The sequence below is a fragment of the Carcharodon carcharias genome, chromosome 10, assembly GCF_017639515.1.
Source record: "Carcharodon carcharias isolate sCarCar2 chromosome 10, sCarCar2.pri, whole genome shotgun sequence".
Lineage (NCBI taxonomy): Eukaryota > Metazoa > Chordata > Chondrichthyes > Lamniformes > Lamnidae > Carcharodon > Carcharodon carcharias.
Genome location: NC_054476.1, coordinates 102,042,166 through 102,063,552, shown reverse-complemented (window position 1 = coordinate 102,063,552; position 21,387 = coordinate 102,042,166). Strand labels below are relative to the sequence as shown.

The following is a 21,387-nucleotide window of genomic DNA, read 5'->3' as shown; positions in this document are numbered from 1 at the left end:
GTGAAGTGCCCTCACTGCTGTGCTCCGACATTATAGCCAAAGATCTAACGCCCACCCGAGGTGCTGGTATCTGCGCTGGTGCCTGGTTCAGAGAGTGGGTGTGACGTAGGTGCAAGTGAAGCTTGACGGCCCTCTGGCGTCAGGGGTGCCCCTTCAGGGTCCTGCGATTGTGTGCTGGTGAAGCTAAGGGAGAACAGGATATGTTATTTGTTTAAGTCATCACACTCTCACTGTGCATACCAGGCACCCTGGTGAGACAATGGAGATCTGCATCATGGTGCTATCTTTCAATAATCAATGAGGACTCCAGTTTTGAGGCTCCCACCTATGATCAGACTACACAATGTTTACACAGTCCGACACTCTTACCTCTGTGCACTCTTGCCTTCATCTGACACCCCAGCCTCTCCGCGGCTGGTTGACCGAAGTGCGTGGCGGCTCTCCAGCTCCAAGGCTTGCTTGAATCTGGTTAGGATTTAGGAGGCTTGGGGGTGCCTCCGTCTGTCCGTGAACTTTCAATGTTATGGGTCGTCTTCTTCTGACAGGACAGAGGAGCATTGATTAGCCCACTCTCTACCTGCGGTGCCATTGCAGCCTGGCCAACCCCAGCTGAGGAACAGCTTGCCAGGCATACCCGAGTTGTGGCCCTTGAGCTGCAGGGCACTCAGTCCAAGCAGCCATGGCTCACCCCCTTGGCCAGCTCCGGTGCCATTGACAGTTGGCACTTGGACTCCAACACCCCAGAACTCCATGGGGGGGATGGCCAGCCCTTAACACCTTCACCACACCTGATCCTTGCCTACATAGTACCCTTCCCAAGTGTAGCAGGTCGTTAAACCTTTTGCAGCACTGTACCCATGTGCGCCGCACAGTGTCGTAGCTGCTGACCTATGCTGCCACCTCCTCTCAAGCTCTCTTTGTCAGGTGCGGTAGCCTCCTCCTCCTTCCTTCCATCTCTGGGTCAAGGGTGTCTTGCCTGGGAGCCACCACCTCCAGGTGGACCATGAGGCACTTGCCTGAAAACCGGGGGGGTGGGGGGGTGGGGGTGGGGTGGTGGTGGGGGGGTGGGTGGGGGTGCGGGGGGGTGGTCACTAAGTGCCCACCCGACCTTCCCTCCCGCCTGGCATCTCCAGCCGCATTTGAGTTCATAACTTTAGTCTTCAGAGTGCTGAAAATATGTTCTTTTCTGGTAGCCTTCATGGAGCTGCCCGTGCCATTTTTAAACCCCGTGCCGGGTTGCCATTGAAGCTGACAGGCTGCCACCAGGCCCTTCCCAACCATTGGGAAGATGCATTTCACACTGGGTGGGCCTTAATTGGCCAGCCAGCGTGAAATTGCATTCAGGTGGCATCCCTTCTCCCTTACAGTCACAATCTCGCCGATCACACGCCCACCAAGGTAAAATTCAGGCTTTGGAAATGTGTAATGAGTTTCCGGGAAAGGCACTAAAATGTAAGAAATGAATTGGGCCCAGAAGCAATTGGATGTGATTATGCCATGCCAGACTGATAGAATTTGATAAGAAAGTGGGTGGATAGGCATGGTTAATCTCTGAACAAGGAACTGCCTTTTGTATTCCTACACATACAGTTGTTTTCTCTCCACTGTAGATTTATGTTCGGAGTACAGATGTTGACCGGACTCTAATGAGCGCTCTGTCGGATCTCGCTGGTCTGTACCCTCCACATGGACATCAGATCTTTAAACCTGACCTTAACTGGCAACCAATTCCTGTGCATACAGTACCTGCGGAAGATGAAAAGGCAAGTATCCATAACACTGAGTGAAGAGCAATAATGCACAATATACTGGTAGATACAGGGGGGAGAGCACGGCACCATATACAGGTAGATATAGGGAGCGAGCTACAGTGAGCATTCGGGGGAGACTTCAGGGTCATAAAGTTCAAGAGGGACTTTGAAAGAGATTTTTAAAAAACTATGACATCACCAAAGGTCATAAGATGATTGGCTGGTGGCTGGTGAGTATTGCTGGTTAGGGATTGAGTCAACAGCTGGTAGATTAAAAATCTTTATTAATTCTTGATATTTTTAATGACTAGAGAGGAACTAGTGAGTCTTATCTTTACTAGTAATAAATCTTATTTAAAAATAATGTCTTAAGTATTAAGAGGATTTGTCAGTATTAGTAAAAGTTTATTAAAAGCAGTAAGGTTTACTAGTATTAGTAAAGCTTATTAGCTGCAAGATTAACTAATAAATAATGGAATGACTGGGCTGCTCTAGCCTCGAGTGCATGTCCTGTGATGAGGGGACTCTAGGATGCTTCTCAAGTTCTGGATGACCATTTGTGCAGGAAGTGTCATCGGTTTCAGCAGCTTGAGCTCTGAGTTTCGGAACTTGAGCAGCATTTGGGGTCACTGTGGTGCATCCATGAGGTTAAGAGCTTTATGGAAAACACATTGTATAGTTGTGATCACCCTGCAGCTTAAGAGTATGCAGGGAGAGAGGGAACGGGTGACCACCCGTCAAAAAGGAACAGGCAGGTACTGAGTGCATCCCATTTCTGAATACTGATGACAGTGATGGTTCATCTGGGAAGTGCAGCCAGAGCCAAGTCCATGGCACCATGGCTGGCTGAGCTGTACAAAAGAGTATAATGAAGTCTGGAAGTGCAATGGCAGTAGGTGATTTGAACATTAGGGGAATAGATAGGTGCTTCCACAGCTACAGACGTGAATCCAGGATGGTGTTGGCACCAAGGAGGCAGAGTCAAGGATGTCACTGAGCAGTTGCAGGGCATCCTGAGAGGGTAGCCAGGAGTTGTGGTCCACATTGGCACCAATGACATGGGTAGAAAGAGGGATGCTATTCTGCAGTCAGAATTTAGGGAGTTGGGTAGGAAATTAGCATTCAGGACCTCAAAAATAGTAATCTCTGGATTGCTCCACATGCAAGTGAGTATAGAAATAGGAGGATAAAGCAGATGAATACTTGGCTGGAAAGATGGTGCAGGAGGGAGGACTTGAGATTCTTGGGACGCTGGAGCCAACTCTGGGGGAAATGAGAGATATATAGACCTAAAGAGAGCTGGGACAGAGTTCCTTGTTTAAACTAACTTTACAGGGCTGCAGGAAGGTAATATCAGAGAGGAATACCAAGGTACACAGAATACTGGGAGAGATGGATAGCATTAGAATAGGGAATAGTAAATTAATAGAATAGTTAATAGAACAATTTGGCCAGAGTAAGGGAGAAAGTAATAAAGTCTAAATCACGGTTACTATGCATGTATGTGAATGCATGGAATGTGGTAAATAAGACTAATGAGTTGTAGATGCAGATTGCATGTGGGAATATGATGTTGGGCTACAACAGAGACCTGGCTCAAAATAGAGCAGGACTTGGTGTTAAATATTCCTGGATGCAGGTGTTCAGCAAAGGAAGGAAAGGAGAGGGGGCAGCAGTATTGATTTAAGGAGAGCATTGCAGTGGAGATGGAGGGTGTCCCAGAGGGGCCAAGGACCGAAACTATTTGACTAGAGCTAAGGAACTAAAAAGGTGCAATTACATGGCTCGGTGTAGTCTGTAGGCCACCAACTAGTGGGAAAGATGTAGAGGATCAAATTGGCAAGGTAGTTACGGAGAGGTGGAAGAATTATAGAGTAGTTATAAGGGGAGACTTTAATTATCTGACTATAGACTGGGGTAGCAGTAGGGTGAAGGGCAGAGGGTCAAGAGTTCCTAAAATGTGTTCAGGAGAATTTTCTACAGCTGTATGCTTCCAGCCCAATGAGAAAGAAGGCACTTCTAGACCTGGTTCTTGGGAATAAGGTGGATCAAGTGTCAATAGGAGTTAGGGGACAGTGATCATTGTATCATAAGGTTCAGGCTGACTATGGAAAAAGACAAAGAGCAATTCAGCTTAAAATAATTATTCAACATCTGGGCCAGGGCTGGATGAGATGCATCCAAGGATACTAAGGGAAGTGAGAGTGGAAAATGTGGAGGCACTGGCCATAATTTTCAGTCTTCCTTAGACTCCAGGGTGGTCCCAGAGGACTAGAGAATTGTAAACATTACACCCTCCTTCAAAAAAGGGCGTAAAGGTAAGCCCAGCAACTTCAGGCCGGTCAGTTTAACTTTGGTGGTTGAGAAACTTCTAGAAACAATAATTCAGGACAAAATTAATAGTCACATGGACAAATGTGGGTTAATTAAGGAAAGCCAGCATGGGTTCCTTAAGGGTTTTTAACTAACTTGCTGGAGCTTTTTTTGAAAAGCTAACAGAGCAAGTTGATGGGGGAAATGCTGTTGATGTGGTTTACATAGACTTCCAAAAAGCATTTGATACAGTGATGCACAACAGACTTGTGAGCAAAGTTAACATTCATGGAATAAAAGGGACAGTAGCAACATGGATATGGAATTGACTAAGTGACAGGAAACAGTAGTGGTTCTGGATGTTTTTCAGGCTGGAGGAAGGTTGGTAGTAGAGTTCCCCAGAATCAGTGTTGGTTTGCTTTTCCTGACATATATTAATGACCTAGACCTTGGTGTACAGGGCATGATTTCAAAATTTACAGATGATACGACACTTGGAAGCATTGTGAATTATGAGGGGGATAGTGTAGAACTTCAAAAGGACATAGACAAGTTGGTGGAATGGGTGGGCAAGTAGCAGATGAAGTTCAATGTGATATGATTCATTTTGGGATGATGAACATGGAGGGACACTGTGAAGTAATGGGTACAACTCTAGGGGATGAAAGAGCAGAGGTACCTGGGTGTATATGTGCATAAATCATTGAAAGTGGCAGGATAGCTTGAGAGAGTGTTTAATAAAACATACAGTGTCCTAGGCTTTATCAATAGGGCATTACAAGAGCAAGGAGGTTATGTTGATCTTGTATAAGATACTAGTTTGGCCTCAGCTGGAGTATTGTGTCCAGATGTGGTGTCACACATTAGGGAAAAATTTACAGACATTGGAAAGAGTGCAGAAAAGGTTGACAAGAATGGTTCCAGGAATGAATGAAGCCCAGTTATGAAGATAGATTGGAGAAGTTAGGCTTGTTTTCCTTGGAGAAGAGAAGGTTGAGAGGAGATTTGACACAGGTATTCAAGATCACAAGGGATCTGGACAGTGTCGATGGGGAGAAACTATTCCCATTGATGGAAGGGCTGAGAACCAGAAGGCACAGATATAAAATAATTGGCAAAAAAGCCAAAGCGACAGGAGAAAAACCATTTTGATGCAGCGAGTGGTGAGGGTCTGGAATGCACTGCCTGAGTGTGGCGGAGATGGTCAATTGAGGCTTTCAGCAGGAAACTAGATTACCTGAAAAGGAAGAATGTGCGGGTTTATGGGGAGAAGGTAGGGGAACGGTACTAGGTGAATTGCTCATTTGAAAAGCCGGTGCAGAAACGATGGGCCAAATGGCCTCCGTCTGCAGTGTAACAATTCTGTGATTCTGAGAACAGTGCACTGTACGTGGAGGGGGCAGTGTGGAGCACTGCGCACTGGTACACTGGGTGAGGGGGGGAATTCGGCAGCGCGGGGTCTGTGGACCAGTGCATGGACGGACGGGGGCGGAGGAGAGCATTGGGCTCTGTGGACCAGTGCAAGGACGGACGGGGGGCGGGGTAGAGCACTGGGCCCTGTGGACCAGTGCATGGAAGGACGGACAGGGGCGGGGGAGAGCACTGGGCTCTGTGGACCAGTGCAAGGACGGATGGGGGTGGGGTAGAGCACTGGACCCTGTGGACCGGTGCACAGACGGATGGACGGGGGTGGGGTAGAGCACTGGGCTCTGTGGACCAGTGCAAGGACGGACGGGGGTGGGGTAGAGCACTGGGCCCTGTGGACCGGTGCACAGACGGACGGACGGGGGCGGGGTAGAGCACTGGGCCCTGTGGACCGGTGCACAGACGGACGGACGGGGGCGGGGGAGAGCACTGGGCTCTGTGGACCAGTGCAAGGACGGACGGGGGTGGGGTAGAGCACTGGGCCCTGTGGACCGGTGCACAGACGGACGGATGGGGGCGGGGGAGAGCACTGGGCCCTGTGGACCGGTGCACGGACGGATGGACGGGGGCGGGTGACAGCACTGGGCCCTGTGCACCGGTGCACGGACGGACGGGCAGGGTGAGAGCACTGGGCCCTGTGCACCGGTGCACGGACGGACGGGCGGGCGGGTGAGAGCACTGGGCCCTGTGCACCGGTGCACGGACGGACGGGCGGGCGGGTGAGAGCACTGGGCCCTGTGCACCAGTGCACGGACGGACGGGCGGGCGGGTGAGAGCACTGGGCCCTGTGCACCGGTGCACGGACGGATGGACGGGGGCGAGGGAGAGCACTGGACCCTGTGGACCGGTGCACGGACGGACGGACGGGGGCGGGTGAGAGCACTGCGCCCTGTGCACCGGTGCATGGACAGACGGACGGGCAGGTGAGAGCACTGGGCTTTGTGCACCGGTGCACGGACGGACGGGCGGGTGAGAGCACTGGGCTTTGTGCACCGGTGCACGGACGGACGGGCGGGTGAGAGCACTGGGCTTTGTGCACCGGTGCACGGACGGACGGGCGGGTGAGAGCACTGGGCCCTGTGCACCGGTGCACGGACGGAAGGACGGGGGCGGGGGAGAGCACTGGGACCGGTGCACAGACAGACGGGGGTGGGAGAGAACACTGGGCCCTGTGCACCGGTGCACGGACGGACAGAGGGGCGGATGAGAGCATTGGGCCCTGTGGACCGGTGCAGGGATGGACGGGGGCAGGGAAGAGCACTGGGCGGAAGCCGTGCCTTGAAACAGGTGTTGAGAGTCACCTGTGGACAGCTAAAGGGGTGTCAGTGAGATTGACGGCCCTCTGGCGGGGCCGGGGGCGGGGTAGTGGTGGGAGCGGTGGCCCTCGGTGGTGGGGGGAGGGGAGCGGTGGCCATCAGGCGGGGCCAGGGCAGTGGGGTGGCGGGGGGGGTGGGAGCAGTGGCCCTCGGGCGGGGCCGGGGTGTGGGAGCGGTGGCCCCCCAGTGGGTCTGGGGTGGGAGCGCCAAGGGGGGTGGGCTGCGGCCCCCAAGCGAGGTCGGCGGGGGGGGAGCGGCGGAGCCAGGCTGTGGCCTTTGCACTTGCACTGAGCGGGGTGGAGATGGTGTGAACGTCATGCTGGCACTGATGCAATCCAAATCTCTTTAGTTGCTGATGTACCCATTGAAAAACTGCCCTCGCTATGAAGAGTTGTTGAATGCGACAATGAATTGCCCACAATACAAGGCAATAATGCGGGAGAACCATGTAAGTGTCAAGCACAATTCACCAACACAAATCTATCTAATCTCTCCGTCGCGCTCCCGCCCACCGCTCTCAGCCAGGCAGCAAGCGAGACTCAAAACATTAACTCTGTTTCTCTCTCCACAAATGCTGCCAAACATGCTGAGTTTTTATACGATATTTAAAATGCTACCCCAGATCCCTGGGGTGAGTTGGTCACCTGGTCACCTCCCCTTCACCCCCCTCTACTCTCTGTTAAAGACAGAAGTGGGCAGGTTGGAGGCAGGTTTATTCCAGAAAGCTGACTTTTAAGATTTTAAAACGCAGCCCCTGCCCCCAAACCGCCTAATGATTTTTACTTGGTTATCATTCTCCTTAGAGTATCGGAACTAATTCCAAGGAAGCTTTGGTGCTTTTGCACCTGGATCAGTATGTCCAAGAGTAATGTTTCACAGCATGGATGAGGGAGGTGTAACTCTGACCATCTTGGGGACGTTCTCACCAAGATGGGAGTAACTCTCTCAGGGACCCTCCCTCCCCAATTTCAACAACATCCTTTTGGCAATTAACATTTGCATTTTCTCATGTGTTCTATTACTGGTCACTTGTGTAGGACTTTCTGAAGATGTTATCTATAAATGTGGGGGTTCCCTTTCAGCAAGTTTCGCTGCTTACTGTGTGGTGGATTTACGACATCCTGTACTGTGAGGTGAGTAGCACAGAGTTGTGATAAACTGGTTTTCAATGGGATCTAAAACTGCAAGCTGCAGGGTAAGGGTGACAGCAGTGTGCACGTAGGTATGCATGTGCACTCACACCTGTACTAGTGCTATACCACCCTCCCTGTTCATCCTGCCTCTACTCTGTGGGTATGGTCTGATTGCAAACTAGGGTTTGATCACAGAGAGTTAGCAGGGTAGAAGGGTTGGTACTTGAGAATAAACCCTGACTGTGTCTCAACAGTTACAGAAAGTAATCAAAATAAGGATGTGCATTTCACAGCTCCATGATGTCCTAAAGTGCTTTACAACCAATGAAACATGTTTGAAGTGTAACCACTGTTGTAATGTAGGAAGTGCTGCAGCCAATTTGCACCCAGAAAGATCCCAGGAGCAGAAATGTGACAGTGGCTGCGGTGACCACAAGTTAGGGAGGAGGCATGTGTAATCTGTAACGGATAGAGAGATGATAGGGTAGTTCCTCTTTTTTTTTTCCCATCTCTTGACTAACCGCAACAAGATGTGTTTGAAAGAAAACTGTTTTAACCCCTCGTGCTGTGACTATCAAGAAAGAATAAATGTTTATTTCTCTATACCCGAATATAATCGCAACAGCACCCAATCACACAAAAGAGGAGCATGCATACTTGCTCTCATACACTTGCGCACGCACACATAAGAAAAGGTGATTACAAAAGCGGTAGCATGCACCTCAGTTTTTCAAGAGCCCATAAAGTCACTATTAACCCTGTCTTTCAAGATGGAAGCTGGAAATGTTGCAGATCTTTGGTTTCCTTTTGGCTCACCTGAAGAAAATGTATGCTGGAAGTTTCTGGGGATGAGTTCAGTGGCTTACAGCTTATAACAACTGGTTTCTGGCTTTGCTCCAGTTGGAGGTGCAGTTGAGCCCCTGTTGTGAAGATCTGGCTGGGCTTTTCAAATCTGCAGGTAAAAGGATAGCTCCAGTCCTCTGCATGTTAATGGATTCTGGGCAGGATCTCTTCCCCCTGTGGTCTCTGTCTCCCATACACCTTGACATTGGAGGCTGCTTCAAGATGTGTGTTAATAAAGCGTTTCTTAATCACAAGCTGGTTTGTGTCAAGTGACCAGAGTACTGGTGTTCCATTTGTCCATACAAGCGGTCCCTGGTGATGTTAGCATTGATGCACAATGGGTTTGAATCTCAGCTGGTTGCATCCCCTTGTGATAGAATGTTTGTTTTTTATTCTCTTGCTCCCATTCTGTGGAATTTCATTCTGCAGCCACCAGGTATGTGGGGTCATTGTGCATCAGTTTTGGGAATAGTAGCTGTTAAATCTGTTTCATTTTTAATATCCTTTCCAAGGAATGTTCTAAAAAGGTTATTTACATTTTAACGTCCTGAGCAAACAACCAGACTAAAGTTCCATCCTTGGGCCGTTTCATGTAGTTTTGCAGACAAGGAGGGAGATCATCTGACTCCCTTGTTACAATGCTTGTCCAGTCTCCAATTTTTTTTTTTAAGATGGTGTTTGTTTTTCATATACCTGTGAGTACAGCTGTGTCCCCTGTGCAAAAAGGGGGAAAAAAACAAAATTTCCTGACAGTTCTTTTTTTTTCTTTGTTATAATTTATAATTAAATTAAAGACACATAATAGCAAACTTTCTCTCACACTCATTCACATGAATTCATCAATGGCATTGTCACTAAGCCTTCTACAGCTTATTTGTGACATTTGCTTATTTTAAATTCTGGATAGAGCATTCACAATTACATTGTTCCTTCCTGCAATATGTATGATTTTGAAACTAAATAGTTGAAGCAACAGACTCCACCTGAAAAATCTTGCTTTGGCATTAAATTTCACTAAGAAGGTTAGTGGGTTGCGGTCAGTGTATTTTCCTGTGTCCAGTGTTAACATAAACCTCCAATGTTGAAGTATTAGCAGAGGTCCCAGAGCTGCCTCCTTCTCCATGGTGGAATATTTCTGTTGGTGCTTATTTAACTTTTTTGAAAAATATCCAATTGGCTTTTCAATACCTGATTCATCTTCCTGAGTAAAACAGCTCCTATTCTTATATCGCTTGAGTCAATGGCCACCTTAAGTGATCAGTTAAAGTCTGGGGCTGCTAATACAGATTCATTTGTTAGGATAGCCTTCAACCCTTCAAAAGCCACCTGGCACAGAACTGACCACGCTATCTTGACATTTTTCTTCAGAGTGCTGAAGAAGGGTCATACAGACTCAATGTTAATTCTGTTTCTGTCTCCAGAGATGCTGTCAGACCTGCTGAGTTTTTCCAGCATTTTCTGTTTTTATACTATTGTGTAAACTTTGAAATAGTGCTCTCAAATGGTTTAGATGGTCTTCCCAGTTGTTGCTATATTACCAGTAAGTCATCAATATACACAACATAGTTGTGTAAGCTAGCCACTTCGGTTTATTAACCTTTGAAAGGTGACTGCGGTGTTCTTGAAACTGAAAGGCATTACTTTGCACTGGAATAAGCCATCTAGGGGGTCATGAAAGCTGAGATTTCTTTCACTTGGGTGGTTATGGGGACTTGCCAGAACCCTCTCAATCAATCAGTTTTGCGACTGTACGTGGAGTTGCCTGCTCAGTTGATAGTCTTCAATGCGAGGAATAGGGTTTGGACCACGGCATTAAGTTTTCAATAGTCGAAACAGAACATTTTGGAACCATTTGGCCTGGGGACTAATACGATAGGAGAACTCCAACTGCTTTGACTCGGTTTGATTGTAATTTTTCAAAATGTCTCAAATCTCCTCTCGAACTTGGGCTAATTTATTGGGGCTCGGCCAACGCTGGTTTTGTTTAGTAGGTGGGGTCTCTCCTACATGAAGGGCAAAGGAAGAGCAACTTGGCTTGTCCCTACATACTTACTTAAACTGTCCAAGCAGTTTGGTCATATCTTTCCTCTGCTCAGCATTAAAATAATTAATTAAATGCTGTGTCTAATTCCCCTAATACTGTTGGCTAGCTTCACATAGGGGTTCAATTTGGGAATTTGCTAGGTCATTTTCTTCCTCATTTACCTCACTACTGCCCCCATTTTCTGTGTCAAAGCACTCGGGCACCCCTTCCCTCCGCGCGCCCCCCCACCTTCTGCTTTGGTCTCAGAATTGATGGTCTGTGCGATTCATTTTAAATCTGGATCTGCTTGTTGGGCCTCAATCAAGGAGGGTCTGCTGAATACCTCCTTCTTCTGTTCATTTAAGTCGTCAAAGAAAGTTTCAGACAGCCAGGCCATTGGACCATCTGTCTGAAGTGCTGATTCAGCTCCCTCTGGAGTTGCTTAGCCATGGATCAATCAGGGAAGATATCAGGGATTTGTGCCATCTCCCTGACCTCACTTGGCTTATATGAGACTACTGGGGAGGCTACCCACTCTGTGTGCTGTCGCTCCCCCAATTATTCCGCAGGAGCATCCTATTCGATCCACAACCAGACAAGAGACGATCCCTATTGTAAATGGTCCCAAAACAAGGTCACACTCCAGTTGGACCCGATTTTATAGGGCTATGGGCATAAACCCACCCTCGATACCCTTCACTAGAACCTTCACCTTGACTGCACTCTCTGGTGGGAATGTCATGCTTTCCACCGTTAGTGATTGGGTGGCCCCTGGAGTTCTCCTATCGTATCAGTCCCCAGGCCAAATGGTTCCAAAACGTTCTGTTTCGACTATTGAAAACTTAATGCCGTGGTCCAAACCCTATTCCTCGCATTGAAGACTATCGACTGAGCAGGCAACTCCACTTAGTCGCAAAATTGATTGATTGAGAAGGTTCTGGCAAGTCCCCATGACCACCCAAGTGAAAGAGATCTCAGTTTTCATGACCCCCCTAGATGGCTTATTCCAGTGCAAAGTAATGCCTTTCAGTTTCAAGTTTCACTGCAGTCACCTTTCAAAGGTTAATAAACCGAAGTGGCTAGCTTACACAACTATGTTGTGTATATTGATGACTTACTGGTAATATAGCAACAACTGGGAAGACCATCTAAATCATTTGAGAGCACTATTTCAAAGTCTACACAATGCTATAAAATTAGAAAATGCTGGAAAAATTCAGCAGGTCTGACAGCATCTGTGGAGACAGAAACAGAATTAACGTTTTGAGTCTGTATGACCCTTCTTCAGTGCTCTGATATGATTGGGTGGCCCTTGTATCCCTGAGCAGGATAATGGGCTTGCTTTCCTCGCTAGAGGGGAAAAACAAAACTTGGTAACCCTCAGAGATTTTGTCAAACTGTACTACATCCATGGAAGGGTCGATCACTGTGGTTAGGGCCACAGACTTGCCTGTCATGATCCCTGACAAGATATCCTTTCCTCTGCTGGCCTTGTGAACCCCAATAAAACCCACTGTATTCCCCTTCAGCCTCCAGCAATTAGCTTTAACATGCCCTGCCTTATTGCAGTGAAAGCACATTGGTTGTTGGGATTGTTCCTACCCCCTACCCCTTCCTTCCTGAATTGTGTTCTCATTCTTTCTTTCATATTTCCCCATCTCCTATTGTTCCCTCACTTCTGTCCTTCTGGGACTGCTGGGCATTACTAGAGATTAGTCTTTCATTTTTCACCATTTTGCGTCTTCACCTCTTCAGGCCACGGCCTTTATTAAAGGGTTTCTGTGTAAGCTCATAGTTGTCTACCATTAGAGCAGCATCCTTCACTCTTTTGTGATGCTTTGTTCCTCAATATGTTAATGGGGGTACAGTTTTTAAATTCTTTTAGTAGAATTAGCTTTGATTAGGGAGATCTAATTTTAGAGGTTTTACCCGGTGTTCAAAAGCCATGTGTTTTTCTCTGGTGTCACAGGGTGGGTTGGGGGTTTTTTAAAAATGGGTAGGGTGTACAGTGAAATAAAAACAAAAAATGCTGGAAAAACTCAGCAGCAGAGGGAAACAAAGTTAACATTTCGAGTCCAATATGAGTCATCTTCAGAAATATTGGACTGAAACGTTAACTCTATTTCTCTCCACAGCTGCTGCCAGACCTGCTGGGGTTTTCCAGCATTTTCTGTTTTTGTTTTGGATTTCCAGTATCTGCAGTATCTTTCTTTTATTAAGGCATGTACTATGGTTGGGGTGGGTGTGTCCAGGACCGGAGCCAAGGCTGGTGCGTGGGGCATGGGCTCTGCTTTCTTTTGGTGGAGGTTCTGGGACAGTGACTGCAAGTCATCATTACAGCTCAGCTTGAGCTTTTGCTCAGCCACCAATCCACGAGGGTCACTGGTGTTAGTTGTGACACTCCAAAGACCTGTTGGCACTGAGGCCAACTGGGCAAAGCTGGGATGAGCTCTGTGTCCCTGTTGCAAGCTGGATAGTCCTGATCAATTATTAACTTGTTCTTCCATTTTATTTGGACAGCGAGCTCACAACTTCACCCTTCCAGCCTGGGTGACTCCTGACAGAATGGAGCATATGAGGCAACTGAAGGAATTTGCCCTCAAGTCTGACTATGAAATGTACAAGTGGAAGGAGAAATCACGGCTCCAAGGGGGTGAGTGAGGGCTGATGGTTTGGGCTGAAGCCTGAAGATGTGAAGGGGCAGGATGGTGAAAGATGAAAGAAGACTGTTCCCATAGTATCTGGTCTAGTCTTGCTCAGCAGCACCTAGCTCTCCCTATGTCACTGTTGAAGCCCCAGATCTTGAGTATCTGGTTTTCCAGCAACAGAACTCTTGCCACAGTGACATTATTAATGAAAATTAAGAAAATCAAGGACATGTTGAATAATGACTTTGTCAGTATTTACAGTAGAGGAAGGGGTCAGCATGTCTGACATCCCAAGGAAAATAATATTAGATTATTGAAAAATAATATGGAAATAGGCCCTCCCATCCACTCTATCCAGGACCCATACAATTTTGTACACCTCAATCTAATCTACCCTCAGCCCCCTCTGTTCCAAGGAGAACAACCCCAGCCTATCCAGTCTTTCCTCATGGCTGCAATTTTCCAGTCCTGGTACCATCCTTGTCAATCTCCCCTATACCCCCTCGCTACTGCAATTGCATCCTTTTTGTAATGAGGTGACCAGAATTGCACACAGTACTCAACTTGTGGCCTAACTGATATTTTATATAGTTCCAGCATAACTTCCCTGCTCTTATATTCTATGCTTCAACTAATAAAGAAAAGTATTCCATATGACTTCTTAACCATCAGTCTACTCTTGATCATCAGCAAAGTGATGCAAGGTGTCGTCAACAGTGCTATCAAGTGGCACATCCTCAGCAATAACCTCACTGATGCTCAGTTTGGGTTCAGCCAGGGTCACTCAGCTCCTGACTGCATTACAGGCTTGATTTAAACATGGATAAAAGAGCTGAACTCCAGAAGTGAGGTGAGAGTGACTGCCCTTGATATCAAGGCAGCATTTGACCAAGTGTGACATTGAAGAGCCCTAAAAAAAAAGTGAAGTCAATGGGTATCAGTGGTTATGCTAGTTGGAGTCATGCCTAGCGAAGGAAGATGTTTGTGGTTGTTGGAGGTCAATCATTTCAGTCCCAGGACATCACTGTAGGAGTTTTTCAGGGTAGTGTCCTCAGCCCAACCATCTTCAGTTGCTTCATCATAAAGTCAGGAATGGGAATGTTCACTATACAATGTTCAGCACCACTTGTGACTCCTAGGATACTGAAGCAGTCCATGTCCAAATGCAGCAAGACCTGGACAATATTTAGTCTTGGGCTGATGTGCGGCATGAATGTTACTTGCCACTTAAGTGCCAGGCAATGACAATCTCCAAAAATAATCTAACCATCGTCCCTTGACATTCAATGCCATTACCATCACTGAATCCCCCACTATCAACATCCTGAGGGTTACTGTTGACCATAAACGGAACAGGACTAGCCATATAAATACTGTGGCTACAAGAGCTGGTCAGAGGCTAGGAACCCTACAGTGAGTAACTCGCCTCCTGACTCCCCAAACCCTGTTCACGTTCTACAAGGCATATGTCAGGAGTGTGATGGAATACTCTCCACTTGCCTGGATGAGTGCAGCTCCCACAACACTCAAGAAGCTTGACACCGTCCAGGACAAAGCAGCCTGCTTGATTGACACCACATCCACATTCACTCCCTCCACCACCAATGAACAGTGGCAGCAGTGTATATCTACAAGATGTGCTGCAGAAACTCACCAAGGCTCCTTAGACAGCATCTTCCAAACTCATGACCGCTAACATCAAGAAGGACAAGGGCAGCAAAAACATGGGAACACCACCACCTGGAAGTTCCCCTCTAAGTCACTCCCCAGCCTTACTTGGAAATATATTGCTGTTCCTTCACAGTTGCTGGGTCACAATCCTGGAACTCCCACTCCCTAACAGCACCGTGGGTGCCAACACATGGGCAACAAATGCTGGCCTAACCAGTGATGCCCACACTTTGTGGAAGAATTGAAAATAAATGCAGCCCATCACTCTAAAACTTCCTCGGTGGGACTGTGTGGAGGAGCCATCCTGATGCAGTTCCCCGGCATTCCATCAGCTTGCCTGCCTCCCACACCCTTGTCCCAGTGCCATAGCATCATAACACACAAATGTCCATGCTGGCTCCCTGTAGAACAGCCCAATCAGTCCCATTGCTTCTATTTGATCCCTGTAGCTCTGCAAGTTTATTTCCCTCAGCTGCCCACCCAATTTCCTTTTGAAATGATTCTCCCCTCTTCCACAACCCTTGTAATCAGAGTTCCACTCACTGTGTACAAAAAAAATGTTGTTCTTCGCATTGCCCCCTTTCATTTTTCCTCCAAAACCTTAAATCTGTGTCCCCTCGTCCTTGTACCATCAGCTAACGGGAAGAGCTTTTCCTTGTCTAACTGATCCAAATCTGTCATAATCTTGTACACCTCTATCAAATCTCCCCTCAATTCCCTTTGCTCCAAGGAGAACAACCCTAGCTTCTCCAACCTAACCTTGTAACTAAAATCCCTCATCCCTGGAACTGTTCTGGTAAATCTCCTCTGCACTATCTCAAGGACCCTCACAAAGTATGGTAACCTGAACAGGATGCAGCACTCCAGTTGCAGCCTAAACTGAGCTTTATAAAGGTTCAGTATAATTCCCTTTTGTACGCAATACCTCTGTAAAGTCTAAGATCTCATGCTTTGCTAGCTATTCTCTCATATGCCCTGCCATCTTCCGAGATCGATGCACATGAGCCCCCATTGTCCCTCTGGTCCTGTATATGCTTTAGAAATGTGCTATTTAGTCTATATTGCCTCTCCCTATCCCTTTTGCCAGAATGCACACCTCACACTTCTCTGTATTAAATTCCATCTGCAGTTTGTCTGCCCTTTCTGCTAGCCTATCCATGCCCTGTTGTAGTTGATTAGTAACCTCCTCACTGTTTGCTGTACCTCCAAGTTTGGCATAATTGGTAAATTTTGAAATTTTATACATATCAAAAATGCATTGGTCTTGGCACTGACCTTGGGGAAACACCATCCTCCAGTCTGAAAAACAAGCATTTACCTCATGTACTGTTTTCTATCCTGAAGTAAATATTTTATCCAAGTTAATACTGATCCTCAATTTTGTTAATTAGCCTTTTATGTGGTGTCTTGTCAAACGATTTCTTAAAATCCATATAGACAACAGCTACATCAACCTTCTCTATCACTTCATCAAATAATTCCATTTAGATTAGTCAAATTTGATATTTCTCACCATTTCCATACATTATTGTTTCTAAAATCTTACTGATGTTAAATGGATCAGCCTGTAGTTACTAGGCATGTCCTTACACCCTTTCTTCACCAGGGATGGCACCTGATTGAATTTTTTTTGAAGAGATGATTAAAATAGTGGACAGGGGATGTCATTTATATGGAAAGCATTTGATAAAATCCTTCAAGAGATTATTAGCTAAAGTTGAAGCCTTTGGAATTAAAAGCAAATTATTGATGTGTTTAGGAATTGGCTGAGTGACAGGAGACAGAGGGTAGAGATAATGGGCAGGTACTGTGATTGTCAGGATGTGACTGGTGGTGCCCTGCCAGGATCTGTGTTGGGATCTCAAATATTCATCATAATTATTAACAACTTAGATGATTGGATAGAAAGCCACATATGCTAATGAGTTAATGACACTAAGATAGGCAGCATTGTCAGCAGTGTAGATGGAAGTATAAAATTAAAGAGATATTAATAGATTAAGTGAATGAAATCCATTTGCCACAATTTTGTCAAATGTAGACGAAGGTGAGGTCATCCACTTTGCATCTAAAAAGGAGAGAACAGGACTTCCTAAATGGTGAAAAACTAGAAACAGTGAAGGTCCAAATGAGACTTGGGCTCCAGGTACACAGATCATTAATTTCCTGAACAGGTACAGAAAAGATTCAGAAAGGCTAATGGAATTCTGCTCTTTACGTATGGAGAACTGGAGTAGAAGGGGGTAGAAATCATGCTTCAGCTACACAAAGCCCTGGTTAGACCACACCTGGAGTATTGTGAACAGTTCTGGCACCACACCTTAGGAGGATAGGTTGGCCTTGGAAGGAGTACAGTGAGTTTACCAGAATGATTCCAAGGCTCCAAAGGTTAAGTTATAGGTGAGATTACACAAACTCAGGTTATATTCCCTTGGATTTAGAAGGTTAAAGTTGCTTTGATTGAAGTTTTTAACAGATTAAGGGGAATGATTGAGCAGGCAGAGAGAAACTATTTCCAATGGTTGGGACATAGTTTAGAAAATAAAACCAGACGTTTCAAAGTGAAATTAGGAAACACATCCACACACACAGGGTGGGAGACATTTGGAACTCATCCACGAATAGCAATTGTTGCTCAATCAAATGTTCATTTTAAATCTGAGATTGATGGTTTTTGTTAACGAAAGGTATGAAGTTAAAAAAGCAAACAAAGGCCAATATGTTATTGAATGGTGAAACAGCCTTGGATACTATTTGGCCAACTGCTGTTACATTGTCTCCACACTGACCAGTCTCTGGGAGGGTCTGGTTTCACAATAACTGCCCCCACAGGTTTCACAGTTACTGTCCTCATGCTGACCAGTCTCTGGGAGGGTCTGGTTTCACAGTAACTGCCCCCACAGGTTTCATAGTAACTGTCCCCACACTGACCAGTCTCTGGGAGGGTCTGGTTTCACAGTAACTGCCCCCACGCTGACCAGTCTCTGGGAGGGTCTGGTTTCACAATAACTGCCCCCACAGGTTTCACAGTTACTGTCCTCATGCTGACCAGTCTCTGGGAGGGTCTGGTTTCACAGTAACTGCCCCCACAGGTTTCATAGAAACTGTCCCCACACTGACCAGTCTCTGGGAGGGTCTGGTTTCACAGTAACTGCCCCCACGCTGACCAGTCTCTGGGAGGGTCTGGTTTCACAGTAACTGCCCCCACACAGACCAGTCTCTGGGAGGGGCTGGTTTCACATTTTTGCTTGACTGGAATGGTAATATGCAATCTGAGTGCTGTAACTGAATAACTCTGTGTTGATCAGTCTTTATTGTTATTGTACTGCTGTGTGCTGTGTTTACCTCTTCTTTTATTCTGTGGCTAAAGATTTGTTCTTGTTACAGGTGTGCTCCTCAAGCAAATCCTCCAAAACATTACTCGAGCAACATGTGACAGCAATTCCAATCCCCGTCTCAAATTGATCATGTATTCGGCGGTGAGTCTCCCATCAGAAATATTGAATATAAATGTTTGTATTAAATACACCATAAACAACAGTAGTCAATAAAACTGACTAACAGGATTATATACAAGGCCATGTTTCTTCATATTTATTATTTACACCAGGATCAGTAATAATTACACCAGGATTGGCGGTGCTATTAAACACGCCACGATCGATGCCCATATTTATTTGTTGGTGCTTGCAGTCAATTCACTTTAGCAATTTGATCCATTCTGAACTTGCTCATTTTTCACAGCATGACACAACAATCGCAGCCCTTCAAATGGCTCTCGGTGTTTACAGCCTTGCTCCAACATATGCTGCCTGTCAAATATTTGAGCTTTACCAAGAGAAAGATGGGTACGTCTGAAATTTGTTTTAAAAGCATCTGCCCTACACACAGCTGTTTGGGCTCCATTTCCCCAGCCTCTATCTTGGTCTGTTCTCTGCTGATTAGTAAAGGGGGGTATAAACTCAAGGCGAGGATCTGCATTCAACTACACTAGGCCTTCATCTTTTGGGTTGCATTCATTCAGATAGTCAGGATGCTGGCACCTCTTCGATCCATCAAATTGATTGTTTTTGTCAGTGTGGGGACAGTTACTGTGAAACCAGACCCTCCTCGAGACTGGTCAACGTGGGGACAGTTACTGTGAAACCAGACCCTCCTAATTGGACCAAACAAGATTGAGATTTGATTAACAGACAGGAAGCCGAGAACAGGGAGAAAGGGAACCTTTTCAAGTTGGCTGGCTGTGACAAGTCTAGTGCCCCGAGGATCAGTGCTGTGGCCTCAACTAGATGTCGGGACAAAAAGTAATGTATCTAAGTTTGCTGATATAAAGCTTGGTGGAAATGCAAGCTGCTAAGAGGACACACAGAGGCAGTAAAGAAATATAGACATATTAAGTGAGTGGGCAACCAGATGGTAGATGGAGAATAATGTGGAGAAATGTGAGGTTATTCATTTGGTGCTAAGAATAGAAAAGTAGAATATTTTTTTAAAAGGCATGACATTTTTAAATGTTTGGGTCTCTTGTCACCAAGTGAATACTTCGTTAATATGCAGGTGCAGCAAGCAATGAGGAAGACAAATGGCATGTTGGCCTTTATTGCAAGGGGATTGGAACACAAGAATAAAGAAGTCTTGCTACATTGTACAGGGTTTTGGTGAGCCCACAACTGGAATACTGTGTTTTGGTCTCCACATTTAAGAAAGGATATTCTTGTATTGAAGGTGGTAAAGTGAAGGTTCTGTAGAACTGGGATAAGGGGGTTGGCCTATGATGAGAGGCTGAGGAAATTGGGATTATATTCTCTGGAGTTTAGAAGAATGAGAGGTGACCTCATTGAAACGTTCAAGATTCTGAAGGGGCTTGATAGGGTAGACACAGATTGTTTCTGCTGGTAGGGGAATCTAAAACAACGTGAGAGAAATGGGGCCAGTGTGAGGGAGTGAGAGAAATGGGATTATGTAAAATGCATCCCTCTGAGAGGGGAGGCTAATTTGAGCAGCAGAAGAAGTGAAATGACCTCTTCCTGTTCTAAAGGTTGCACGTGGCTTTTACAGGTCCTTCACTGTGGAGATGTACTACAGAAATGAGAGCAATTCTGAGGCATACCTTCTCACTTTGCCATCTTGTACCAAAAGCTGCCCATTAAAAAAATTCATCCAAATTACTGCAGACGTGATCCCAAAGAACTGGGAAAAGGAATGCCGAGTTCATCACAGCAGCATCCAAATAGGTATTGTATTGACAAACAACTCAATAAGCTCATTGATGGTGACTTTTGACTAATGATAGTTTGGAATGGTCCATCTATTCTGCCATTGATCATTCCATCCAATCTGACAGGAGGGTTTGCTCCAATTTCAGCAGTGCTGGTCAGTCCACCAAGTGGTTCCTGGATCTCTTGTTGAGGAGTGCTCTAACCTGGCCCCTAATTGTATGATAGCATAATTAAATGGAGAGGGGGGGGGGCTTCAGTAGCACCCCATTTGGTCAGGATATACATTATGTCTTTCTCGTGTGCGTTTCTGATCTTTCAGATGGCAGACATTAAACAATTGTGTGACAAGGTCAGAAGCAATTGATCAAGTTTACACAAAGCTGCAGTTCACAGATCAGACTTTTTTTTTTGCCTAACGCTCAGCAAACCACCCCACCTAACTGGCTTTGTATACAGATAAAAGTCAAAAACTGCAGATGCTGGAAATCCAAAACAAAAATAAAAATACCTGGAAAAGCTCAGCAGGTCTGGCAGCATCTGCGGAGAGGAACACAGTTAATGTTTCAAGACCGTATGACTCTTCAACAGAACTAAGTAAAAATGGAAAAGAGGTGAAATATAAGCTCGTTTAAGGGGAGGGGGTGGGATAGGTAGAGCTGGATAGAGGGCCAGTGATAGGTGGAGATAGACAAAAGGACAAAGAGGTGTTGAAGGTGGTGATATTATCTAAGGAATGTGCTAATTGAGGGTAGAAAGCAGAACAAGCAACGTACAGATAGCTAGTGGGGGTGGGGTGAAGGGAAGGGATTGAAATAGGCTAAAAGGTAGAATTAAAACAATGGATGGAAATATATTTAAGAATAATGGAAATAGGTGGGAAAAGAAAAATCTATATAAACTATTGGGGGAATAAAAGGGGGGATCGGAAAGGGGGTGGGGGTGGAGGAGAGAGTTCATGATCTAAAATTGTTGAACTCAATATTCAGTCCGGAAGGCTGTAAAGAGCCTAGTCGGAAGATGAGGTACTGTTCCTCCAGTTTGCATT

General features: G+C 46.1%; 1 protein-coding gene across 4 annotated transcripts in view; it reads left to right on the top strand.

Moving 5' to 3' along the window:
• Positions 1 to 21,387, top strand: part of LOC121283241 (prostatic acid phosphatase-like) — a 51,829-nt gene that overhangs the window by 22,057 nt on the left and 8,385 nt on the right. For 2 of the 4 annotated variants that reach the window (XM_041197585.1, XM_041197588.1), the window contains exons 4-10: positions 1,611 to 1,763; positions 7,155 to 7,253; positions 7,843 to 7,938; positions 13,325 to 13,457; positions 18,511 to 18,602; positions 18,868 to 18,971; positions 20,182 to 20,357. In XM_041197585.1, the coding sequence (XP_041053519.1) occupies positions 1,611 to 1,763; positions 7,155 to 7,253; positions 7,843 to 7,938; positions 13,325 to 13,457; positions 18,511 to 18,602; positions 18,868 to 18,971; positions 20,182 to 20,357 (853 nt within the window). The remainder of the gene's footprint in view (positions 1 to 1,610; positions 1,764 to 7,154; positions 7,254 to 7,842; positions 7,939 to 13,324; positions 13,458 to 18,510; positions 18,603 to 18,867; positions 18,972 to 20,181; positions 20,358 to 21,387) is intronic. The other 2 variants (XM_041197586.1, XM_041197587.1) reach the window with 2 other exon arrangements.